The sequence below is a fragment of the Mesoplodon mirus genome (assembly GCF_964341445.2).
Source record: "Mesoplodon mirus genome assembly, chromosome: 3".
NCBI classification, from domain to species: domain Eukaryota; kingdom Metazoa; phylum Chordata; class Mammalia; order Artiodactyla; family Ziphiidae; genus Mesoplodon; species Mesoplodon mirus.
Window position 1 is genome coordinate 116320247 of NC_138978.1, and position 23254 is coordinate 116343500.

General features: G+C 53.9%; 2 protein-coding genes across 6 annotated transcripts in view; one reads left to right on the forward strand and one right to left on the reverse strand.

Annotated features, from left to right (window-relative positions):
- Positions 1 to 4173, forward strand: part of SNX27 (sorting nexin 27) — an 83593-nt gene extending 79420 nt beyond the window's left edge. The window contains exon 12 of the mRNA XM_082614377.1: positions 295 to 4173. Coding sequence (XP_082470503.1) covers positions 295 to 342 — 48 coding nt within the window. The 3' untranslated portion in view covers positions 343 to 4173. The remainder of the gene's footprint in view (positions 1 to 294) is intronic.
- Positions 4174 to 11688: 7515 nt separating this feature from the next.
- On the reverse strand, positions 11689 to 23222 carry CELF3 (CUGBP Elav-like family member 3; the record flags this gene model as incomplete). Of its 5 annotated transcripts, none has more annotated exons than XM_082613883.1 (12): positions 22963 to 23222; positions 21648 to 21730; positions 16536 to 16584; positions 15976 to 16101; positions 15759 to 15838; positions 14567 to 14710; positions 14230 to 14371; positions 13835 to 13984; positions 13353 to 13418; positions 12920 to 13048; positions 12544 to 12687; positions 11689 to 11816 (listed from the first exon to the last, which is right to left on the reverse strand). In XM_082613883.1, exons 1-12 carry the CDS (start codon positions 23105 to 23107, stop codon positions 11689 to 11691), a joined length of 1386 nt encoding a protein of 461 aa, XP_082470009.1. In that variant the 5' UTR covers positions 23108 to 23222. The 5 variants fall into 5 exon arrangements, with proteins under 5 accessions (XP_082470009.1, XP_082470008.1, XP_082470007.1 ...); XM_082613882.1 differs by having other exon boundaries at positions 12920 to 13045; positions 15976 to 16104; XM_082613881.1 differs by having other exon boundaries at positions 15976 to 16104.
- Positions 23223 to 23254: the final 32 nt, after the last annotated feature.

The following is a 23254-nucleotide window of genomic DNA, read 5'->3' on the forward strand; positions in this document are numbered from 1 at the left end:
CTCCCAGCTTTTTTTCTCTCTGTGATCTTGGACAAATCAGCCTCCCTGGATCTCAGTTTTCTCATCTTTCCTCATCTGTGAGACAGGAAGGCTGAACCAGATGGTTAATATCCTAGGTCCCTTCCAACTCTAAAAGGCTATGATTCTTGATGGAAAGTTATATCAAGTGAAGAGGCCAATCAGATCAAGTCATCCATCCAGTCATACATTTTCTGTGTGAGGGGTTGTCTCTAGATGGGAGGAGATGAGGACACCTAAGGCTTCCCAGTAACTCTTTTCTTTTTTTCCTTTCAGAACATTTTCCAGATGGCGAGGTCACAGCAGAGGGATGTGGCCACCTAGCCTTTTGTTACCCTCTTCCCTTCTCTTCACCCTCATCCTCTTATCCCTTTCGTCTCCCATGTCAGACAGAGTAACCATTAACACGAAAGAAGAGAAAAAGGAAAAAAGTCATTATATTCAAAAGCCCTAAACTAAATATTATTAATAATCCCTCTGAATTTCATATCTCTGGAATTGAGCTGGTAGAGAACAACAGATGGGTCAGCACCAGGAGTCACCTGAGTTAAGACAGGAAAAGAAATAAGCCCAACCAACTCGCCAAAGGTATCTTTGTCTTTTCACCTGGGCCTCATACCAACAGACTCTCCTTGTACTATATTTTTAGAACTGGAACTATGAACTCCATCCATTTGCACTGTTCAGGCATATATATGTATGTATGTAAAAATTATATATACACAAATTAGCTGCACGTATATACATATATATATTTCTTTTTAAATTTCATATTGATGGCAGTACCTTTTTTAGCTTGTGTTTTTACACACCTTTCACTAGAATTCATGACTTCTCTCTTGCTCTCTTTATTTTGAAACAAACTTTAAAAAGGAAAAAAAAAATTTACAGGGAAAAATACCTCTCCTCATGAAGGACTCGAAAAGTTTACAACCTGCTTGGGTTTTTCCCCCCTTTTTTGTATTGAATGAAGATTCTGGATCATGGGTTGCCATAGAGTCTGAGGAGCAAGGAGCATAGTTTCTTTATCTTCCAAGAGGCTGCTGGGGAGGAGAAAGAGGTGTGTTTCTCAAGGGCAGCAAGGCTGCAGATCTGCAGCCAGAGTCTGAAGACTTGGTGTGGTCTCTCTTGATTCCAAGACAACTTTCCTGGTCCACCTCTGTCTCTTCCACTCATGGCTTTTAGCCACATTCCACATCTTCCTGCTTCCCGAGGGCCGCCTGTATGCTTTCCCTCAACAGGCCTAGAATGAAGGGGAGGGCGGGCTCAGGAGGTTGACGCCACAGACACCTGAAACACTTAGTGGTCATGATTTCCCGTTTCCCTGCTCTTTCTGAAGCAGGGATGGTACTCGGGACCAGAGTTAAAGCTGATACCTTTAGGCACAAAGATTGGACTTAAGTAGGGGGAAGGAAAGAAGAAAGTCCCTAAGAATATAAGCTTTTCCCTACTCCATTGCTGACCAATAACCACCCATAACTATTACATTCTCTGTGACTTCCTTAAACACCCATGTTGGGGAAGGATCTGACAGCATCCCCAAGGCCGTGGGGAAACTTGGAAGGGTCAGTGGCCCATGCTGGGCAAACCATACCCCGTCCAAGCCAGCTGAGGACCCAGGAAGGAGCAGTAGTAATATGGTTGATTTGGGTTGGATCTCAGCTTTGAATTAAAAGGAACCTGAAGGAAAATCTTTTTGTCCCTCAAAGAGCTCCTCATCTGATCTTGCAGTTAGACCTTTTGAGACCTGAGAGCTACATCCCAGGGTCTGGGGCCAGGGCTGACTGGGGTAGAGCAACATTCTCGACCCCCAGCCTCCGAAGGTGCTGCATTGGGAGCTCTGATGCAGTCAGGCTCTAATGCACCTGAAACATTTTTGAGCCTTCTTTACTTTTTTCCTTCTCTACCTTCTAAACAGAAACCTCCATAGAATGGCATCTTTTGCTTTGTCTAACTGGGAGGCAGCCATAGTTGGTTGTAGTCAACTCCACTGAGCAGTGTTGGGGTGATTTGAAGTTTCTGTTTTTGTAACTTGTTTTTGCAGATTGTTGTGAGGCCACTCTGCTTTCTCTCTCACTCTGTTATCTTGGCAGGCGCTTGCCCCGGGGGGTGTGGGATCATATAGGACATCCTATCTTTCCTCACCTTCTCCAAACCCAGGTGGAATCACAGAGTGCAAAATGTAAGAAAGCTGAATGTTTACAATGGCAGAGAGTGATCCCTGATTTGGAGGCTTTGGCACAGAATTAACTTCTTCTGGCTTAAATGAATTTAATAATGAGCCAAAGGACCCTGGAAAGAAGGTATGTTGATTGCCCACTCCAAGATGCTGAAGAGGCTTTTGGCACCAGCTTTGTTCAAACTTTAAAAATAGCAGTTTGCCCCTATTCCTTCAGAGTGGGAGAGGAATGAACAAATCCGGGAGTCCGTGGGAAGCCCAGGTGCTGACCTGTGATGTGAGAGTAGCGGGGATGCCTTCAGCATGCATAGATGCTGCACCTGTGTCGTTCTAACCTGGCGCTCACTTGGTGCTTGGAGATTGGGTGAGGGCCCTGTAGGTAGTTAGCCTGTTTAGCCCCTGCTTAAGGCTGTACCACTAACAAAGCCCCAGCTACAGTGAGAAGGGGAAAGCAGGGAAGCCCTGGAGGACAGCGCCTTCTTCTCTCCCACCCACAGCAGCGTCCTGCAATGGAGGCAGAGGTCGCTGTGGCTGTACAGCTCCATCGGGTCAAGCTCTTCTTTGCACGAAGCAGTGTTAGTGTGATACCCTTTCCCCCTTGCTCTGCACTTCCTTTCTCGAATCCCTACCACCTTTCTCAGTCCAGGGTTCTGCCCAGGGAGGCTTCTGCTCAGTCTTTTTTTGCAGTTTGTCTCTGGGAAATAGAGAGGCTCCCCTTTCCCCCTGCTTTGCCCCAGCAGAGCCAGCAGGATCTCCCTGATCTCTTGTTGTCCTCCCTTCCCAACAGAGAGTTTCTATCCTCTTTGATAAAAACTCAGAGTTTTTATGGATCAGGAGAAAATGCAGGCCCTGAGAAACCTACCCCTGCAGAAAGGGTTCCCTTGGGCCATGCTTTGGGTTTTCTGCTCTTTATATTTTTAGTTTACTCTCCATTCTTCTGCCCTCCCCTTGCCCTAGGTCTAAGTTCAGCACAGGCGAGTGCTCGGGGCAGCTCCTAGGCCTGGACACCTCTCAGGGAGGAATTAGATAAATGTTCAGCATCCCCGTGCCTGGCCCATCCAGTTTCATCCTTTAGTTACCCAGGCCAGTAGCTACGGGTTATCCCCTCTTATATCTCCAAACCCAATGCTTGGAGCAGCAGCATAGGGCTCTAACAGGAGGTGATACCTCTCTCTTTCATTTCAGAATTTGCCAGCTTAGGGGCCTGGCTCTTGAAGGCAGTTTTCTTAAAGGGGACTGCATCCTGGATGACCCGAAGTCTCCAGACCTAGAGGGACAACTGTGCCCTCCCTTCTCTGCTTCATGATCTCTGGCTAGATTGATTCAGCGGTAGAAACCATTTGGTCTTTTGCACCCCAACATACCACTAGGTTCCTTCCAGAGTCACTGTGTCACAATAGCTTCCTTTTAGAGGGAGGGTGATGTGGTTGAATACTCAGAGAGCAGAGGCAGTGGGTGTGCATCTTTAGTTCCCCATCTTCCGGTTTCACCTCCTGCCCTCCTCTTGCCCTAAACCTGAGCACATCATGCCAGGCCTCACTCATACAGGATGGTGTCAGCTCACTCCTCAGCAGTAATCTAGGGTGTGTGGGAAGCTTAAGGCTCTGGGGAAGAACAGAATTGAAGAGGGGATGATGTGGGTGGAGGCACTGGCCAACTAACTGCTAAACTTGGACACCAGTTTTATATCACATCCCCCTTTGTAAGCCAGTGAGCAGGGCTTCAGTTTTCCCCAGACCATGCACACTTTTAATTTATTTGAGAGAAACTCTAATTGTATTTTCACTGCAGTATCTTGTATTTTTTATTTGTGATTTAAGAAATGTGAAGAGAAAATACACAGACACATAATGGCTAACAGTGTTTCTTTCATTCCTTGTTCTAGAGCTAACCACTCTAAAATTGTTTGGTAATGTCACTTAGTGTAATTAATTGTAACATATTCTTTTAAATAAATTGATTTATTGATGAAACTATTCTTTGGTTTCCTAGACTTACAAATCCTTCAGGTTGTGTGGGAAGAGGTGAAGAAGGACGTTTGAGATTTGAGTTTGAATGATCAGTCTGAAAATGGGAAGGAACATGTAACTAGTTCCCCTGAGCAACTAACTAGTGAGGCGGTTGTTTGAGAACAGGAGATGGGGAAGGGTGGGAAAAGGAGAAGCTGGGAGGCCCCTGGTCCAAAGTTCTACTTGCAGAAAATTCCCCCTTTGAAAATTCCTCCTTCCCCCTCAACCCTCAGGGTTGGTTGTGCCAGCTTGCACAGACTCCACATTAAGACTCACAGGACTTCTGTTCCTCAGCCTTATGCAGATAGAGCCTGGCAGAGCCCTTGGGACAGATCTTAGCACTGTCCGCCTGCCCCCAGCCACATGTATATACTTTTTCATTTTTCAAGTTACTTAGGAAACTTCTCTCTGGAATCTGAACTGAACGGTACCTATTACCCCTAACGAATGCCAGCTCAATACCGTGTCCTCTGGGTGATTATATCCTTCCCTCTGCCCACACTCCTGAGAATAAGCGTGGTCTTGCATGTTCTTTGCTTTTGCGGAGGAATCTCAGATGTTGTAGCCTGAGTACCTACTCTTAAGGATACCTACTCTGTGTGTTAGTTTATGGGCTGAATCTATTCTGAAAAGCTCAGCATTTGTGTTAGGTCGGATATTTTAAATTATTTTTTTATAAACCTTCCTGTTTTGTTTTTCTAATCCCTAGCCATGTGCCTTTGCTCCTTGATTGGAGACCATAAGAGCAAGGAGTAGTTTGACATTTTGTTTGGCAGTTTGGGGAGAGACATTGCTGTGGGTCTCTCACTGAGCCGTCAGCATTCAATAAGTGAAATCTGGTAAATATTACTGTGCTAATGGGGAAAAAAAATTTTTTTTCTTTAACAAGGAAAGAATCGACAGAGAAGTAGAAAGTAGAACTCCAGAGTTAGAATTATAGAAGTTAAAGTCAAACATTTATTGAATATCTGCTGTGTGCAGGGTATTGTGTTAGATACTGCAATAGATACAAAAGCGAAGTAAGAGACACTCTGCTAACTTGCAGCCTCTCAGAGGAATGACCATACGACCTAGCTGTGGAAGGGTTAAGTGCCGGAAGGACTAGAAAAGGAGGGGAGAAAGATCTCTGGATGAAGGCAATGAAGGAAATCTTGATGAAGAAAGTGAACTGTTTAGAATGAGCAGAATTTCAACAAGAAGGCATTCAGCAAGCTTTACTGAGCCATCATGTGTGCCAGACACTAGTAATTGGGAATGAAAAGACATGGGTGTGGTGGGGATCAAACTTGGCCAGATGGACAGCAAATAGTCCTGTTTGATTAGAACTTAAGGTGTGTGTAGGAATAAAACAGAAGATAAGCCTTCGAAGAGCCTTAAATGCCAGGTGAAGTGCTCTACGTTAAAAAAAAAAAAAAGGGAGGGGGGTTCCCTGGTGGCCCAGTGGTTAGGACTCTTCGCTGTCACTCCCGATGGCCCAGGTTCAATCCCTGGTTGGGGAACTAAGATCCCACAAGCCACGGCACAGCCAGAAAAAAGAACCAGAGAAGTTTTGTTTTTCATCATCTCTGGTTTAGAAACACTGATATTTCAGAATACATACAGAGGGATCAATTAGGAGACTGCTGTGATTAGTTAGGAAGTGGAGGCAGTGATAACTTGAAACGAGGGAAATGGGTATGAAAAAACTGTGGAAGTACAATCATTTATGATTTAGCATTAAACACTGAGTTGATGTGAGAGGAGTAAAAGACTCCCAAGGTTTCATGGCTAGGTGAACTTTGGGGTAGAAAATATTTTAGCTTTGGACCAATTATAATTCAGGCATGTGTGAGAAATCTAGATACGGGTGTCCAGCAGTTATTTCTTAATTATTTGCTGAGCACCTTCTAATGTTCTGGGCACTGATGAGGATGGTGGGGATACAGTGGTGATAAGGCAGAGTAAATACCTGTGAATGAATTCGTAGAAGACAGGTATCTTCTCTGGAGAGCACGTTGTAGGAGAGGAGGAGGGGAAATGCAGAGACGGGTAAGGAGGATACTGCAGGCAGGCCTCCAGTGGGCGAGGGTGACCTGGACAGTGTTGATGGCGGTGGAGATGGAGCCACAGACGTGAGTACATCACCGACGCATTTTAGAGAGAGAACCAGTAGGGCTTTGCAGTTGGGTTGGATATGAAACGTGAGAGAAAGGGTGTGATCAGAGTTTTGGCCTGGGTGGATACACAGGAGCAAGGAGGACTGAGGGAGGAAAGGCACTACTGAAACTGAGTTCAGGAGAAACATTAGGTTAGAAACACATAGCTGGGAGTCGTTTTCATTGAGCAGATGGGAAGATGCAACCCCATTTACGGGGAGCAAGAGGAAGCTGACTCAGGGAGGTAGACCGAAAGAGGGGCCAGAGAAGGGAGAATCTAAGGGCCAGGAGCTTGCGCCAAGGCTGCTCAAGTTCTCAGATTTGGAGACGAGATGAGGCTTGGCCATGAGTGGGAATTCCTTCAATCACAAATACCAGCAGCCAAGGCTGTGACAGCCTTTGAAATTTTAGCAGGAGGATGAAAAGACAAAGGCAACCCTGAAAGTCAGAGAGGGTGTCAAGCTACTGAAGGGTCCAACCCTAAGGAAGCAAGACACCTTGCATTACATTCATACATTGTAAAGCTCAGAAAATACAGACGGGATGAGAATGCATTGAAGGAATGATCCAGGGCTTTTCCCCTGCCACATTCTCATCACCACAATCCCCCCTAAGTGAGGATATTTTTCTAAATGTCTGTTTTTGTTTCTAAAACTAGAAGGCTTCTCCCAATCCCTGCTATTAACCTGTCAGCTCCACTCTTCTGCCTCTAGCCTTCTCTCTTCTCTTTATTCTACCATTAACATTTGAACAGTAACTTGATTATTTTGGAAGAAACCGGTGCTCAGTTTCATCTTGTTTGGTCTGAAGTTAGGTGATCCTATTGTCATCATTTTCTGTTTCTTCTGCATTTTATTACTGAGGCCTCTTCTGCTCAGAAGAGATGTTAGTGAACTTCGGTGGTTAACAGAACTATCCCTCCTTTTATACCCTTCCTACTATGTTTGAAGCCAGTATGATGTCTGAAAAAGTCTGTGTTCATACAAGAAACAAGTTACGAGCTTCCTTTTCCATCTCAGATGGCCTCCTATGTTTTGCTGTCAAAGGGCCTGGAGAATCCCTGCCCAGATGTTGTTTTGATTCCCCAGAAGAACCCTCTGTGTCTTCTTCATCCCCATCATTCAGCCTGACTTATCTACTGCTCCTCTGGAGAAAATCTGGCTGCAGCCTTGCAGGGAGAGGGGACAGCAGTGAGCAGTGACAGACAATAAGTATAGTCTTCAATGTCTGTGTGAAGGGCTACCACACTGAGGGGCTGCCTGAGATCTGGAAAGATGCCAGGAAGGAGGAGCCTTCCTAGTCCCCCCAGCTCCCACATCTCAGGAGAACCCACCAGTCAGCACATCACTCTGGGAGATGCCCTTTGGCTTAAACCCAACCTTCCATCTCTCTGTCCTGACCAGAAACTGTTACAAAGCCACAGTGAGCAGCTCAGGGGAAAATTCATAGCGTTAATACCAACTGCTGTTACCTTCCTCCTTGCGCACCTCTTCCCATCTCTGACTGCACGTGCGCGCGCGCGCACACACACACACACACACACACACACACACATCTCTATTTAACTGAGATTTCAGATGCTGCGTACTTGGCTCAGAATCCTGCCTGGATTATCTTTCTTCTGAGTAAGTCCCATCCCTGATGTCTTTCCAATTCGAGAGACGTTTTTTCCTGAAACAGTGTCCACAGCTAGTCCTATAGTGCTGCACGTGTTACTTCTGTTTTTAACTCTTCTTAGTTTGGGGCAGTTTAAGAGAAGGCAGAAGTATGGGGCAGAGTGACGGGGGAGTTGTGGGGATTTACTCGTCCTGGCCTCAGGCCAGATATGGGCTGGAAAGTGAGCAAGTCTGTAAGCAGGACGTAATGAAGGTGGGGTAGCAGGTAGCTGCCTAGAAGCAAATGGCCCACATGTTGTGAAGTTAAAGACAATACCTGTGTGAAGCCCAGCCCGAAAGCAATTCACAGAGAGGAATCTAGAAACTGCAGGGACCTGAGGGCTAATGCGTCCACCTTCACTGCTCCAGCCTGCTAGATACTCCTTGGGATCTTTGCCTCAGGTCACAGAACAGGTAGTTGAAGCTATGAGACAAGCACATCATGGGCTTTGGGGCCCGGGTTCTATTCCTGCAGCCGTCCCTTAGTCGCTCTGTGACACTGGGTAAGTTAACTAACCTCCAAATCCTCCGTTTCCCTGTCTGTAAAATTCTATCCTGCCTCATAGGGCTGTTGGGAGGTTAAATGAGGAATTGCATATTACGGGCCTAGAACAGAATCATGTGCAGAGCAACTGCTTCGTAAACGGTGGTGGTATAGTCAGCTCCCAGTAGCCCCACTGGCCGGGTGCTGGGACAGCTCCCTCACATGAACAAGGGAGAAGTGGAGGTCTGGAGTGTGAGGCTGCACGTCCTCAGCCTTCAGAAGGACAGGGCTGGATGCGGGAGAGAGGCCTGCTGACCTGTTTTCTTCCCTCTGTGCCCAGCTCTACAGAGCATTCCAGAATTAAGCCCAAAAGAAGGGCAGAAGAATAGGATCATGAAGCCGTGATCAGTGCCTGGACACTGCTCAAAGGCAAGGGCTGGGCCTTCCTGATAGAGTTTTCTCTCCCAAACCTCACTCCTCACGCCCCTCCCACCCCGTCCCCGGTGTGCACCATCCCCTACCTTCAACCTCCCAAGACACTTATTTGATGCTTTTAAACTTTTTCTTTATTTAGACAGAAAAGACCAACTCTTTAAAAGTAAAATGCAATAAATAAATAAGTTAAGCATAGAGAAGTGTCTGAAACGGACTCCCCACTCTCCCCGGATCACTCCCACCCCCACCCCATTTCTCTTCCCTAAAACCTCTTTCTAGAGAAAATGATCAGGTAATAAACCCCTTTAGCCCACCCCACACCCCTCCTCCCAAATACCCAATTACCCCCCAAAGCAAAGGGAGAACTCAAGAGAGAGAGAAAATCCAAGGGAAACATTGTCTAAACCCCCAGAAAGAGAAATGGCAGCGTCCGGGCTGGGCCGGGCTGGATAACGCACGGGTGGTAGTGCTATTTACACGGAGGGGCCAGCAGAGACTGTAAACATTTTTAGGGGTTTGGGGGAGGTCTTTTCCTCGTGAAAGGAGGAGGGTCTCTGTGGCTGACTGGCGGAGAGGCAGCCCTCAGGGCTCCTCCACGTTCTCCTTGGAGGGGGCCCTTGGGGGAGGCAGTGAGTTTTAGGGCCGGGAGCCCAGGGTTCAGGGATATCCTACCTCGAGCTGAGGGTGGCCACAGGGAGTGTGAGAACCAGCTTCTGAGAAACCCCGAATATGGGGGCGAGGGTGGGCAGGGAGCATGTGGGAGGCCCCTGCTGCCCTCCCGGGCCGCACAGGTAGAAGAGGCCCACTGCTGGGGGAGGCAAGTGCGAAGGCTGGGCGCAGAAGGCCCGTCACAGGAGCCCCAGCAGAAGGCAGATACCCCAGAGCCTTCGAGCCTGTTCCTTGCTCCCTCACAAAGGCCAAAAGGGCACCTGGGAGGAAACAGGCCCTTCGGGGAGGCGCGGTGGTGGGAGTGGGCCGGTGTCCTGTGCCCCCAGGGCCATGAAGCAGCGTTTGCCCCAGAGCCCAATCAAGGCCCAGGGCGGATGTGCAGAGAGGGCTGGGGCCAGTCGTGGGGCGAGGGGGTGAGGCGCCCCTTCCTCTGGTGTCTCCAGGCCTGTGAAGGAAGGAAACGTGGGTGAAGCTGTGGAGAAGATGGCAGCTGAGGCAGGTCCCAGGCCCTGGGTGGGGAGAGGGAGCTGGGGCGGCTGAGGAAAGCAGGTCATCAGAAAGGCCTCGGTCCAAACTGAACCATCTGGCCCCCCAGCCATTTGAAAAGGGGCAGGGATGGAGGAGACGGGAGGGAGGGGCGAATGACACAAGAAACCAAAGGATATTAGGAAGGAAATACTCAAACAGCCCGTGAGGAAAGGAACGTGGAAGATAACGGAGACAGGGACTAGAGGAGGAGGGGCAAAGAAATGAGACAACAAACAGGCAGGCAGAGGTGACTCAGAGAAAGGAGGAGGGTGCAGTGTCGGGACAGACACCTGGAAAAAGAGCAAGGGGGCATCCGCAAAAGGGCGGCAGAGCAGGCCGGGGTGGAACCAGGGCTGGACTTAGGGCTGGAGTCTCGTGGGGGCGAGCGAGACCCCCCCCCAGCCCCTAGGGGGCGCTCTCATTCCTTTTGGAAAGGAACAAAGAAAGCGAGAGAGAAATGCACGGAACACAGACCACAGTCACCAACCACTGTTGACCAAGCACATCCCGCGAGCTGCCCCCGGCCCTGACTCTGGGCTGGGGGGCGCTTCCCTCCGCGGCCCCCTCCCCAAATAACAAACAATCGGCTCCAAAGACAACACGCTCGTTCCATGCAACTTACAGGGGCCCGGAGCAGGGGTCCGGGGATGGGGGCTTCGGCCGACAATGGACACGGGCCCTGGGCTGGGGGGCCCCCAGGGTGGGAGGAGTTAAGCAGCCAGGATTGGGGGGAAAGGGGGAAAAACAGAAAATGTGGGTATTGTTCTTGGGTTGTTTTTTTTTTCAGGGGTTTGGTCCAAAGGAGATTAAACAACACAAAAGTAATGAAAGCTCACAGCTCTGTGGCCATGAGGTTGGCGGGTGGCGGGCAGTGGGGAGGAGGGGAATTGTTAAGTGAAATTCACAGGCAGTCCAGCTTTCCAGCTGCCTCCACCTGAACCAAAGCTGCTCCCCAGAGCCCTGACACTCGGACTCACCCCAGTCTGTTCTGTGTACTCTCCCCTGTCCTGTGGGTCTACTGCCACATGAGGGAAATCACCTGGGGTCCAGGGCACCGGGACCTGATGTCCCCACTTCTCAGGACAACAGATATTCTAGGAGCCAGTGATTCTAGGACCCTCCAGTACCCTAAACCAGCCCCCTATTCCCCAAACCCTACTCCCCTAATTCTACTCCAACCTAAAGGAAAACCAGAAAAAGAGACACACAAGACACATGGACACTGACCAGACAAACGAGACCAGATATCGGGGAGGTTCTAGGGAGTGGACACAGACGTATACAGACCTGGCTCTCTCTGGGGTCACAGTGTGAGTGCGTGTGCACACGCGTGTGTGTGTGCATGTGTGTGTGTGTGTGAGAGAGCAAGAGAGAGAAAGTGAAAGAGAGAGACTTGGGTGATTGAAAAACAGCTGAGGAAGCTGCTCCAGATCCCTGCGTCAAGTGCCCAGAGTCAGGGGTGGGCATCCCTGAGGGTGGTGGGAGAGGGGGTGGGGACAGTCCAAGTGAGGGCCCTGGCTGCCATGTGAAGGGGCTGGAGAGGTCACAAGACGGGAGGGGGACCCACCTGGGGCCCTCAGTAGGGCCGGTTGGCATCCTTAGGCCGCTTTAGCTGGACTTTGAGGCGCTTCATGCCAATCTGGAAACCGTTCATGGCCTGGATGGCAGCCTGGGCACTGGCCGGATTGTCGAAACTCACAAAGCCTGAGGTGAGAGGGGCATAAGGCCTGGCCCAGCGCCAACCCCCCCGCCCCCCCCGCCCTGCCCCACTGTCCTGTGCTTAGGTCGAGGCCTGCTCTTTGCTTTCCCGTCACCACCCTACTTCCTCCAGGTCTCCCAAATGCCCGGAAAACTGCCCAGCACACAGGAGGCTTTCGGTAAGTAGTTGTTGGTTGACAGGCTGAGTGAATGAGTCCAGTCCGGCCTCTCACACACCCTGGGACATTCCTTTCAGTATTCTTTGAGGGGTGGCAGCCCCTTCCTTGGCCTGGATAGCTCAGAACCTGCCTTTTGAAACCTCCACTCCAGACCCTAAATGACTTCTGAAGCCCAGAGGACAAGCACGTCACCTTTCTCCCCTGAAGCAGCCTATCAAAGAGTGAAGGCAGCTAAACCCTGCTCCCTAAGCCTTCCTTTTGACAACTGAACTTCCCCAGTTCCCGAGCCTCTTCCAATCCTCACAGAGCATGGATCTGACCAGTTCTTAAGGAGAAAAGATGTGGTTTTCTGGAGGAAGAGATGGGCCTGGGCAGCAGCTGGTATGGGATGTCAGGAGTGTAAAAACTGGTCCTTTCAGACTCTTGGACAATCTGGATTTCAACTACTGGGTCCATTGCAACCATAAGTGCCTGCAAATGCATCAGATCTTGACCTCATCTGGAGTTTGGCCAAAATGTGCTATATTTTATCTTTTAGATCATCATATTCTTACCAAAACACTTGCTCTGATTGGTGGCCCGGTCAACAAAGACTTTGGCTGAGATGACGTGGCCAAAGGGGACAAACATCTGGAGGATCTCTGAGTCAGTGAACTCCTGGGGCAGGTGGTAGATGAAGATGTTGCAGCCATCAGGGCCTGGGTGGCAGCGGAGACAGAAGGAAGAGCTCAGTGACTGGGAAACAGACTCAAGGTGCAGGGGGCTGGGGAAGGCAGCCCCCAACATGTGGGCCAGGGCGCCAGCCACCTCACCTGCCCCCCTCCCCCCAGTTTCATCCCCACACATGGGGCCAGAGCTGGCCTTGGAGCCCACGGCAAGGGCACCCCAGCCCTGAACGCTCTTGGCTGGGACTCCCCGCCCAGGCCGCACCTTCCCGCTGCTGCTGCTGCTGCTGCTGATGTTGCTGCTGCTGGGGGGGAGGCGGAGGCTGCTGGGCCACCAGGGCAGGAGGCTGGGGGAACGCGGGCGCCACCAGGCTGTAGGCTGCCGGGTAGGCTGCTGCGGCGGGGAGGACAGAGAGAGCTAATGGGGTTCCTGAGAGGCCCCTGCCCCACCTAGCCCTCCCAGCCACCCCAGTCCCCCTCTCCCTCGCCCAGGCCGATGGAGTGAACACGGCCGAGAGGTGTCACAGGGGGAGCTGCCTCACACCGTGCCCGTAAAGGCGTGGCCTCACAGGTATGGCCTGCTAGGAAGTCTGACGGAGTGGCTGGCAGCCAGCACGAAGCCCAGACCCAACTTCTAGGCCTCTTTTGCTCTTACCAACCCTTCCACCCAGACCGGGGCCTGCGCTGGGGCTCCTCACCTGTATAGTGCTGCATCCCCGCGTAGGCCTGCTGCAGGGGGTCCACGGGGGCCGCGGGGCTCTGGGCTGGGGAGAGCAGTACTGACCGTGAGGGTGGGGCTGGGACGCTGCTGGGAGCCCCACCAGTGCCTCTTGGAGCAGAGGCCAGGCAGGTGGGGAGGAGAGCCTCATGGGAGAGCATGGGATGTGAAATGAGAGGGTGGAAATACACAGAGCCGTAGGGAGAGGGGAGAGCCTGGCGTTAGCAAGACTTGAGCCTGTGACTGGCTGTGCAACCCTGGACGAACTCACTTCGCCTCTCTGTGCCTCAGCTTCCCTGGCTGAGACCGGGAAGGAACATCCCTGCCCAGGGTGACAGAGCGGGAGAAAGCGCCGTTATCACCCCACAGCCTGGAGAGGGAAGGTGTGTCATGCCTGCGGGCAGTGAGAACGATAGCTGGGGTGGTTGCTGGGGAGAGGGGTGGGTAGGCAGAGAACCCCACCTGGGTAGGGGTGAACCCCGTTGGGATACAGAGCATCAGGGGCAGGCTGCCCAGTGGGCTGGGTGGGCACCGGGCTGTAGCCGTTGACGCCCAGGGCAGCAGGGATTGCAGAGACGGGCGTGGCAGCGATGGCAGGAGGGGTGCTGGTTCCTGGGGAAGAGAAAGCGACAGAGACAGAACAGAGAAGCAGACACACACATACACACAAGTGCAGAGAAGCAGTCAACAAGTCTGAGGGCAGAGGGGAGGAAGCAGGCTACTCGCTGACCCCTGAACCCCTCCCAGCCCCCATGGCTTCCCTCAGTGATGCCCTGTGCCCCCTCCCCTCCCCCACCACATGGTAGCTCCCCTGACCTGCCCCACTCACACCCAGCCCAGCCGTGCCTGGACCTTACCTGAGGATGGGGTGATGGGGGTGGCGATGAGGCCATTGGCATTGATGGCGGCCATGTGCTGCATCTGCACGGCAGCCATGGTGGCCATGGGGCTGAGGTAGGCACTGTGAGCCGCTACCAGGGCCGCCTGCTGCTGCATCAGCTGGGGACAGGGGAAGAGGGGAGAGTGGGGCCAGCCCCCCTGCACCCTGGCCTGGCTCCCCTCCAACCCTGGGCCTGGGCATTGGTGGGGGAGGGGGGCAGGACGCTGGAGAGCGTGGGGATGGGCCCGGCCCAGCACGGGGAGGAGGGGTTGGGGGCCGTGAGGGCAGGGCGGGGGGCGGCGGGCAGTGCTCACGGCCTGGGTGTAGGCGCTGTAGGCTCCAAACTGGAGGGCGATGGGGCTGAACATGCCCAGCTGGGTGGCCACCTGCTGCATTCGGCGGAGACCTCGCTCCTTCTCCGTGTCAGCAAACTTCACCACCAGGCTGGACGAGGCACCCTGGGCACCGGCCCCCCATGTGGTCAGAGGGACAGAGTCGGGGTCTCTCTTCCCCAGAGCCCTCAGGACCTGGCCTCAGCTCCACCACGCATGGCTTGGCCTCTTTGGGAGGGCAGCCATCATTGTGCCTATGTCAAAGCGGGGAGACTTTCATCCCACCTTCCCCCTGTGTCAGACTGTGCAAAAGACTAAAAAACGTAGAGGAATGTGCTGGGAAAGGAAAAGTGCTCCCAGAATGCAAAGGGCAGTCCTGGCTTCTCCATGAAGATTCTGAGCCAGAAGTCCTCCCCAGGGTGGATCAGCCACAGCAAACGTTTAACCTGAAGCTCGTCTTGCCTGGTAGCTACCCCACCCCCTTACCTCACCCCATGCTCCCCCATCCCAGTCCTCACGGTGTGCTCAGGGATGCAGCCTCAAAGTTTCATACCAGCCTATGCCAAATAAAAACCAGCCTGGAACATTTGCAAGGACTGTTGTAGAATCCTAGGGTCTGGAACGCAGTTCTCTATCTGATGCTGCATCCTCTCGCCCAGCTCCCTGCTAAGTGCTTGCCCAGCCTCTGCTGGAGAACCTCGAGTTATAGGAAGCTCACCTCCTTGGGAGCCAGCTAGTTCCTTTTAAGAGGTTTGTTCTGCTGGGGGAGCCCTCTGCGAGATCAGTCAGCTGACCCACTGCTAATGTGTGGGGCAGCAGGATGAATGTGCAGAGGGCACGCGGGGCCTCTAAGCAAGTGTCCCAGTGCCCAGCCAGTGAGGTGGGGGGGAGGTATATGGGAAGGAGGGAGAAGAGGTGAGAAGTGACCAGGGCTGAGGGCTGGAGGAGGCAGGAGAGGAGGGGCTGGGAGATGTTATTGGAAAGGGGAAGCTGTCCCTAAGAGGTTTGATTCTTCTGCCAGAAAATTCTTTTTGAATAATAGTCATTCAGTAATAGGCAGCTCATTCTGGATAGTAAAGACCCTATCCAGAACGGACTGCGCCCTCTGAGCCAGGGTCTGGAGTGGGCCCAGCCAGGCTGGAAGAGGCCTGAGGGCTGGGGCAACGGAACTCACCGGCAGGGTCCGGCTGCTGTGAAGGGTGTTGATGGCTGCCTGGGCCTCAGCGTGGGTCTGGAACTTCACGAAGGCGCAGCCTGGAGAGTTCAAGAGGGAGGAGGAAGGGGTGAGTGCCCACCCTTGAGGGCCCCGACAGTCCCCATTGCCCACGGAACCAGTGGGGGAGGGGCAGGAAGGCGGAGTGCCCGGCGAGGACGGGGTATCGGTGGGCTACCTTTGCTGGTGCCGTCTGGGCCCCGGAGCACAGTGCACTCGTCTATGGTCCCGAAAGGCTCGAACATCTTCCGGACATCCTCATCTGTCTGCTGCTTCCCTAGCATCCCCACAAAGAGCTTCCGGTCTTCTGGCGGGTAGGGCACAGGAGGAGGGGCAGGTTCAGGGCCTCCAGGCTGCTTTCCCAGCCCTGCTCCAGCTTGGGACAGGCAGAGACCCCTCCCCTTCGCCTTCAGCTCTTCCCTGGAACTCCCCTCACCCCGGACCGATGGCTCTAGGGCGTGAAAGAAGGGATGGTTGGGGGATGGGCTGCAGATACATAGACTGGGCATCCCAGTTCTGAAGGACTGACTTGCACTCCACTCTGGGCCTCAGTTTTGCCGTCTCTGCAATGGGCTGGATCATATCCCCTCTGGCCACCCTGACTCCTATGCCCACCTTGACTGGGAACCCTTCAGAATTCTCAGACTTTCTTCCTCAGAAAGCCTGCCCCTCAGCTACTCCAAGTTCTAGGCCTGCGGATTGAGGGAGAAGGATTGAGTCCCAAGGTACAGAACCTACCTCCTCGGCTCTCGCTGTCGGCTGGCTTGACCTGGATCGGCCTGTTCATCTAAAGGAAAAGAAGAGAAAGCAACTGCTGGGGACCTCCTCTGACCACCCCAGGAGGCCTCCCCAGGCCAGGACCTGTGGAGAGGCTAGAGGGAGTAAGCCCCAGGCCCAGCCCTCTAAAGTGCTGATGGGAAGGGAGGGATGGGGCTTAATCTTGTTTAGGATTAGGACCTGAGGGGATTAGAGTTAGTGGAAGGAGAGGATGTAGAGGAGGATGCTCCTGGGGCACGACTCTAAGCTCAGGTAGGGCCCCAGATGATTTGGCCAGGGAGAGGTGCTGCTCTCCTTAGGGGGAGAGTGGGGCTGCCCATAGGACCCGGGTCCTGAGTTAGAGCCCAACCAAGGGCTGTTCAGCAAAAGCTGCCTCAGTTCTACAAAGTAGGAGCAACAGAGGCCACCCCCTCCAGCAGCCCCAAGGAAGACTCTAGACTGAGGGAGACCCCACAGATGCCCCGACTTCCTTCTGACCCCTAGAGGTGTGTTTGCCTCTCTTTCTGCCCCCCTACACCCCTTGACCCCAGGGGGAAGGCACTCGGGCAGCACAAAGGGAGCAGATGCCCAGTCTCCGTGGCAACGGGAGAATGCGCGCCATGGCAACCGCCCACTCAGCCTGATTTATCCGTCCCCGTCGCCCTGGCGACCATGGTGACGTCATCACTTCTGCTGCTCCACACACCCGGAGGAGTGGGGAGCGGGGTGGGAACAGGGTATGCTGGGGGTGGAGGATTTGGTGGGGGCTGGGAGGTGGGGGAGGGGCCCAGGAGAGCTTCCTGATTCTGGAGGGAGGCGCTGAGCAGGCCCTGCAGGGGCCATACTGTCCAAGCTCCTGCCTTCCTCCTCCAGATCAAATCCTTGATGTCTCACCGCCAAGACAGCTCTAAAGGAGGAAATGCCGTCCTGTGCTCTTTCGCGATTCTCCGGGTACCCGGAAGTCCTCCTGAGCTCTACCCTCTCCCTACTCCTGCAGCATCTCCCTTTGTTCAGCCTCCAGTGGAAATGCAGACAGTTCCCCACTCCATGTTCCTGTCTGGTAAGAGGACTTGGGAATGACTCCCGCAGGTTGATTTCCTTAACCAGTGTGGGGAGCATCTTAGGAACTGGAGAGGGAGGGAAGGACTCAGTATTTCACATCTGAAAATATTTTGCTGTTGAAGACTTTGACCACTGGGGCCACACACTCATCTGATGGTGGGGCAGCCCTAGTTCTAGTGACCAAAAAAATAAGTAAACAGAAGAAACCATTCATCCAAATTCTGAGGGTGGGGCAAAAGTTACCCTCAGGAAAGGCACTGGACTTCGAGGACTGGCTCTGCCACTCACTGGCTGGGTGACCTTGGACAAGTCATTTCTCTCCTCTAGGCCTCAGCTTCCTCGTCTGTAAAATGGGCTGGATCAGGCGATCTAGAGTCAGGTTCCCCTCAGCTCTAGTATTCTAGCCTTGAGGTCTTGTGTGTCACCACTTAACACAGAGAAGTGCAGAAATGATAGTTGCCCCTGCCCCTTCTCACACTGCACCCTGTTCCCAGGTGTCACGCCATGCCAGTCAGTCTGGCTGGACTCTGCAGGTGAGGTATTTTCAGCCCGGATCAAATCTAGGCCCCGCCTCAACCAATACTTCCTCCCTGTCCACCCCTCCCCCCCAGTCTCTGGCTCTGAGAGCAGCTGGGGGTGGGGGTGGTGGAGGGGGAACAGTCACACAAATCCTCCGGCCAATCTGCCCCAGCTTTATCCCCCACCAATCTGGGATTATCCCATCGGAGGTTCAATCTCCTCAGTAGCTCGTGTGAGTTTGTGTGTGTGTAGCAAGGGGTGGGGGTCAGACACTCAGGACTCTTGGTCTTTCACTCCCCTTTTCTCCCGTACTCCGGTCAGAGCCATCAGGAAGTCCTCTCACAGGCAGGTCAGCAGCCAGACCCCCAGCTCCCACTACAGGAGAGGTAGGATCAGCACTGGAGTCACAGCTTCGGGGAATTCTTATGCTTGGCACTAACCCCCTCCCAACAGGCCCCTGGGGATTTGCTGCTCTAGTTGGAGATGGGGAACCTGGGATCCAGAGAGAAAGGATGGTGTTCCCTCCCTGCAAGGCTCCCAGGCACAAAAATAGCATATCAATAAATATCCACAGCTGATATGGATTCGCACAAAAACACACACAAGTGCACAGACCACGTTGACGGAAGGCTCTCCCCACTCCATCATAGACAGACTCCTCCCTCAGTGGCCCCCAGTGCCCTGTTCCCAGCCTCTCCTTCTTGGCCTGGCACTTCCTGTGGGAAGCTCAGCCTTTGTTAGCTCAGCTCGGGCACACCTGCCCCCTCCCCTGAGTCCAGCTAGGCCCTGTTTACCGGGCAACCTGGCGCCCGGCGCCTCTCTTCCTTAGCTACCACCCGCCAGGTGATAAGCCCTCTCCAGGGCCTCCCAAAGAAGAAGGGGCTATTTATACTCCTACCAAGTATCCCTGAGACCCCTACCAACATGGTCACTTGTAAGTAAGTCCCTCTCACCAATAGCTAAGACCCCGCTTCCAAGAAGAGCTCTCCCTGCCCACAGATCTAATTTTCCTGAGGGCACAGGCCTGGTGTCCTGCCACTCCCGACTCCAGACTTGCACCCGGTGTCCCAGACCACACACAGGTCCTCTCCATGGAGCCAGAATCCACCTGCCCAACAGCAAGATGACGGGGAGGACCTGTGTCCCCAGAGTGGGATTTTGGCCCAAGTAGAGGGGGAAGCACAGGCCAGACAGAAGGAGTCCTTCACACCAGCACCTCCAGGAGGTCACACCCTGCTCCTAGGAAGAATCCAGGGACCTGTGACAGAGCCTCTCCTGGGAACTCTTAGGGGAGAGAGAAGGAAATGAGGTTCCATGGCCATAGGCCCAGTTCCCATTCTTTCTCTCTGAAGCCTGAAGCATCACTCAAATATGGTGGCACCTTCCAGATTCTGAGCTGACAAAGATGGGGAGAAAGGAGAGCGGGTAAATGCCCCCATTAAAGAAAGAACCTGCAGTCAGAGGGCATGGAGATTAGATAGTAGGAACTTCCCAACACAGTTGTGCAAGAGCTGGCACGCTGGACACACACACACACTCACATTCAATGACTGTCTGAGGGGAAACACTGCTGCCAGAAAGGCAGGTGGCTGAGAAAAGACCTGGGGGCACAAAGGGTCAGGCAGAGCTTGGTTATAGACATCTGCTCCCCCAAACCCCCAGCACGGGGGGCCCCTTGGAGGATAGAACCCCTCATTTCCTACTAAAGGCTCTGTCAGGTGCCTCTGGAGTCTGACCCCTGGGGCAAGGGCCAAAGTGGAGGACTCAGCCTCACCTGGGAGCTTGGGGCAGGGCTCGACAATGATTAACTGGGGCTCCCTTCTCACACGCCTCCCACCCTGGGCCTTATTACCTCAGGAAGAGGAGGCAGCGCCTTTCCACACCCAGGGCGTAGCCCTGCCTGAACCACACAGGCAGCTGGAGGGGGACAGGGGCAGGGCAGAAGCCCCCAGCTGGCACAGATGGCCCTGGGGCTCCTGCGCACCCGGCGCCGTCTCTCTCACTCATGTCCCCACTGCAGTACCCCTGCTTTCTACCTTCTCCCTTGTCCCCCTCTGGTTTCCGCAGGGGCTCTGAGAGATAGGAGACAACAGAAAAAGACAGAGAAACGGCAATGGAAATGAAAACTGTTGGTTTCCCCAGAGGAAGGAGAGAGGAGAGTTGTGAGGTCATGTGATGGGAACCGGGCTTCCCAGGGATTCATGTGCACACACACACACACACACACACACACGCTTCTTAGAGCCCGAGCCTGCTCACACATACACAGATCCTTAACTCTGTGGGTGATGGCTGTTCTGGGCTACCTTGCCCCCGACTGGGATAAGATAGTGGGGTGAAGGTGGGGAGCTGGCAGCAGATCTGCTTTCCTAGTGGTATTTAGGGTTGAGGGCCACAGAGGGTCACAGAACCATGGAGGGTGTGAAGTTGGGAGTGGTGGAGACAGCTCTAATTTTCCTAGATACCCCCCACCGCCTTTCCCATCTGTTTTGTCTATTTCTCTCCCAGGAAGAGCTGGAGGATCCGGCTCCATCTCCATTCCCACAGAGGGAAGGAGAAGAAGATGTGACAGGTGTGTCTCCAGCACTCAGACTGTGTTTAGCAAATGTTGGCTGGAGGGAAGGGTGGCGTTAGCTCTCGAGAGGTACTTTCCAGAGAAGAAAACAGAAGCCGATAGATACAGAAAGGGAATGGCACACCCTTTCCCCACAGGAAGGGTAACTGGGGGGCAGTCTGAGATTCTTTATTCCTGTCCGTGCCAGCCCAGGCCTGGGATGAGCTGCAAGGCTGCCTGGGAAGAAGACAAAGAGCTCTGACCTTGCAGGAGGGAGGCCACGTCAGAGGCACCCCTTGCCTCCCTGGGCACACTTGGTGGGGTCAGGCCTGATCTTCCACACTGATGGCTGCCCCTGCCCTTGTCTGCTGCCCACAGCCCCCCTCCACAGGGCTTACTCCCAGCCCAGGCCCACCAGGCCCTGACCACCCTGATGCCCTGTGGCACTGTTCCCGGTGCTTTTCCTGGGAGACGCGAGGTGAGCCTGTTCGACCTCAGAAGTCAGCACAGAGATGCCAGGCGGGCAGGCACCAGCTGCCCATCTCGGGCCGCAGGCACCCCTCCCCCATTTCACAGCCAGATTTCCTCCCCAGAGCCAGAAAGGGTGCCTGAGTGCCTCCTGCTCACTCGGCCCTACACTTGGTGTCCAAAGTCTTCTCCCCATGCCTCCCAACCAGCTAAGTCCCTCCTCTAAGTGCTGCCCCAGGGGCAGGTTGGGAAGTGGGGAAAGGGCTACCTCTGCTCTTTGCAAGGGTTATATCTACTCTGCTCATCGCTGTTTTCCTTCTCTCTTGGTGAGAAGAAATGCGTGCATCTTCAGCAAGGAGGAGGGGTGCTACAAGGAGGTAGGGGCTTCCCGGTGATGAGAGGAGGTGGAAAATACACTCAGTGTCTTGGGAAGGTGGTGCCCCTTCTAAGGCCCTTCTCAGCCCCCTGGCCTTGAAAAGGCCAGGACTCACCCCTGGAAGCGTCTTCTGTTCGTGCAGGGCGCTCTGGGCCTTCAGGGCTGAATCGCGGGCACAGTATGTCAGGAAGGCACATCCTGAGGAGGGGCAGGGGCAGAGAGACCGGGTCGGGGTGAGTCCCCGGTCTCCCCTCCCTAAAAGGCCCCCTACCCCCCACGCAACTGAGGACTGGGAAGCTTGTCCCTTCTTGCCACCTTCTGCCTGCTGGGGCGGGGAGGAGTCTGAGAGGGGGTGCACATTCTTCCCCGGAGTCTCTGGGCTGATGAGCACAGGGCAGAGACCCCGAGACCAGGAGGCTTACATGGTGGGGTGATGGAAGAGGGAGAACGCCTGGGCTGTGGGAGCTGGGGCTTTGTGTGGGGGGAGGAGAAGGGGCATGTGATCTCCAGACAAGTACGTGTAGTGTGGTTTTCTCTCTTCCTTAGCTGGTCTCCTTTCCCCTTTCTCCTTTGCCTCCACCTCCCTCCATCTTGGTCATCGTCAGCCCTCTCCTCTCCCATTTTCCCTATTTCCTCCTCTCTCTCCAGCTCCATGGGAGGCAGGTGGAGGGTGGAGAGCTGACTAGAGAAGGAAAGGGAAGAGTGGGGAGCCGGAGTCCCTGGGCCGGTGGAGGGGGAGGCAGCGCGGCCCCTCTGACTCCCAGTGTCTGGGGCTCTCCAAGGCCTGATCCCAGGCCTGACCCTGCTTAGCTGCACAGCCCTTTGGCCTGAGGCACATCCTCTTTCACCCCCAGCTCCCTTAACTTTCGAGTCCCTACGCTTCCCAGATCTTTACCAATCTCTGTCCTACACTGTTTCCCAGGTCCCCCTCTTTAGTTCTGGAGCTGCCCTGCCCACTCCACGAACATCCACTCTTTCCAGGTTGAGCACCTGACCCTGTGTCCCGACCCCCATCCCAATAGTATCTGAGGCTACTAAGACTCTCATTCTTGTGCGTGCTGCCCCCCTCCACACACACACACCCCTGCCCAGCTCCTTATCTCTCAAACCAGCTCTCTCGTTCCTCCATCCTTCCTTGAGTTCATCCACATCATCCCCCTCAACTTTGGGGTCCACATCTCTGCAGCCACCTTGACAACGCTTCCCCCAGAGAGGCTCTCCTTGGTCCTCCACCTGGGGTCCCCTGGTCACCCTAGCTGAGTTCTCTTCTAGCTCCTCCATCCACACTCCCCAGCCTGTGAACTCTTTTCCTTCAGGATCAGCCTTCTCCAGCCACTCCATCCCTCCAGCCTGGCTTCCCCACCTCCTCCCAGCCTCCCAACCTCCCAGCCCACTCCCTGAAGCCTCTCCAGCCTGGCCTGACCCCTCACCCTTGTGCAGCCCGGTGTACTTGTCCTTGATGACAGTCAGCTCGAAGATCCGACCAAACTGTTCGAAGATGGGTTTCAGGTCCTTTTCCTCCAGATGCCTCGGTATCTGCCCCACAAACAGCTTGATGGCATCCGGTTCCTTCATTGGGGCGGCCCAGGAGAAGGGGCCGAGGGGAGCAGGGAGAGGCCCGAAGGCCAGGGGAAGCTGCCCAGCAAGGAGGCAAGTGGCCGGGGCTGGCTTTCCCTTTGGCCTCAACCACAGTGCTGAGCGGAGGGGCCGCTCTTCACACAA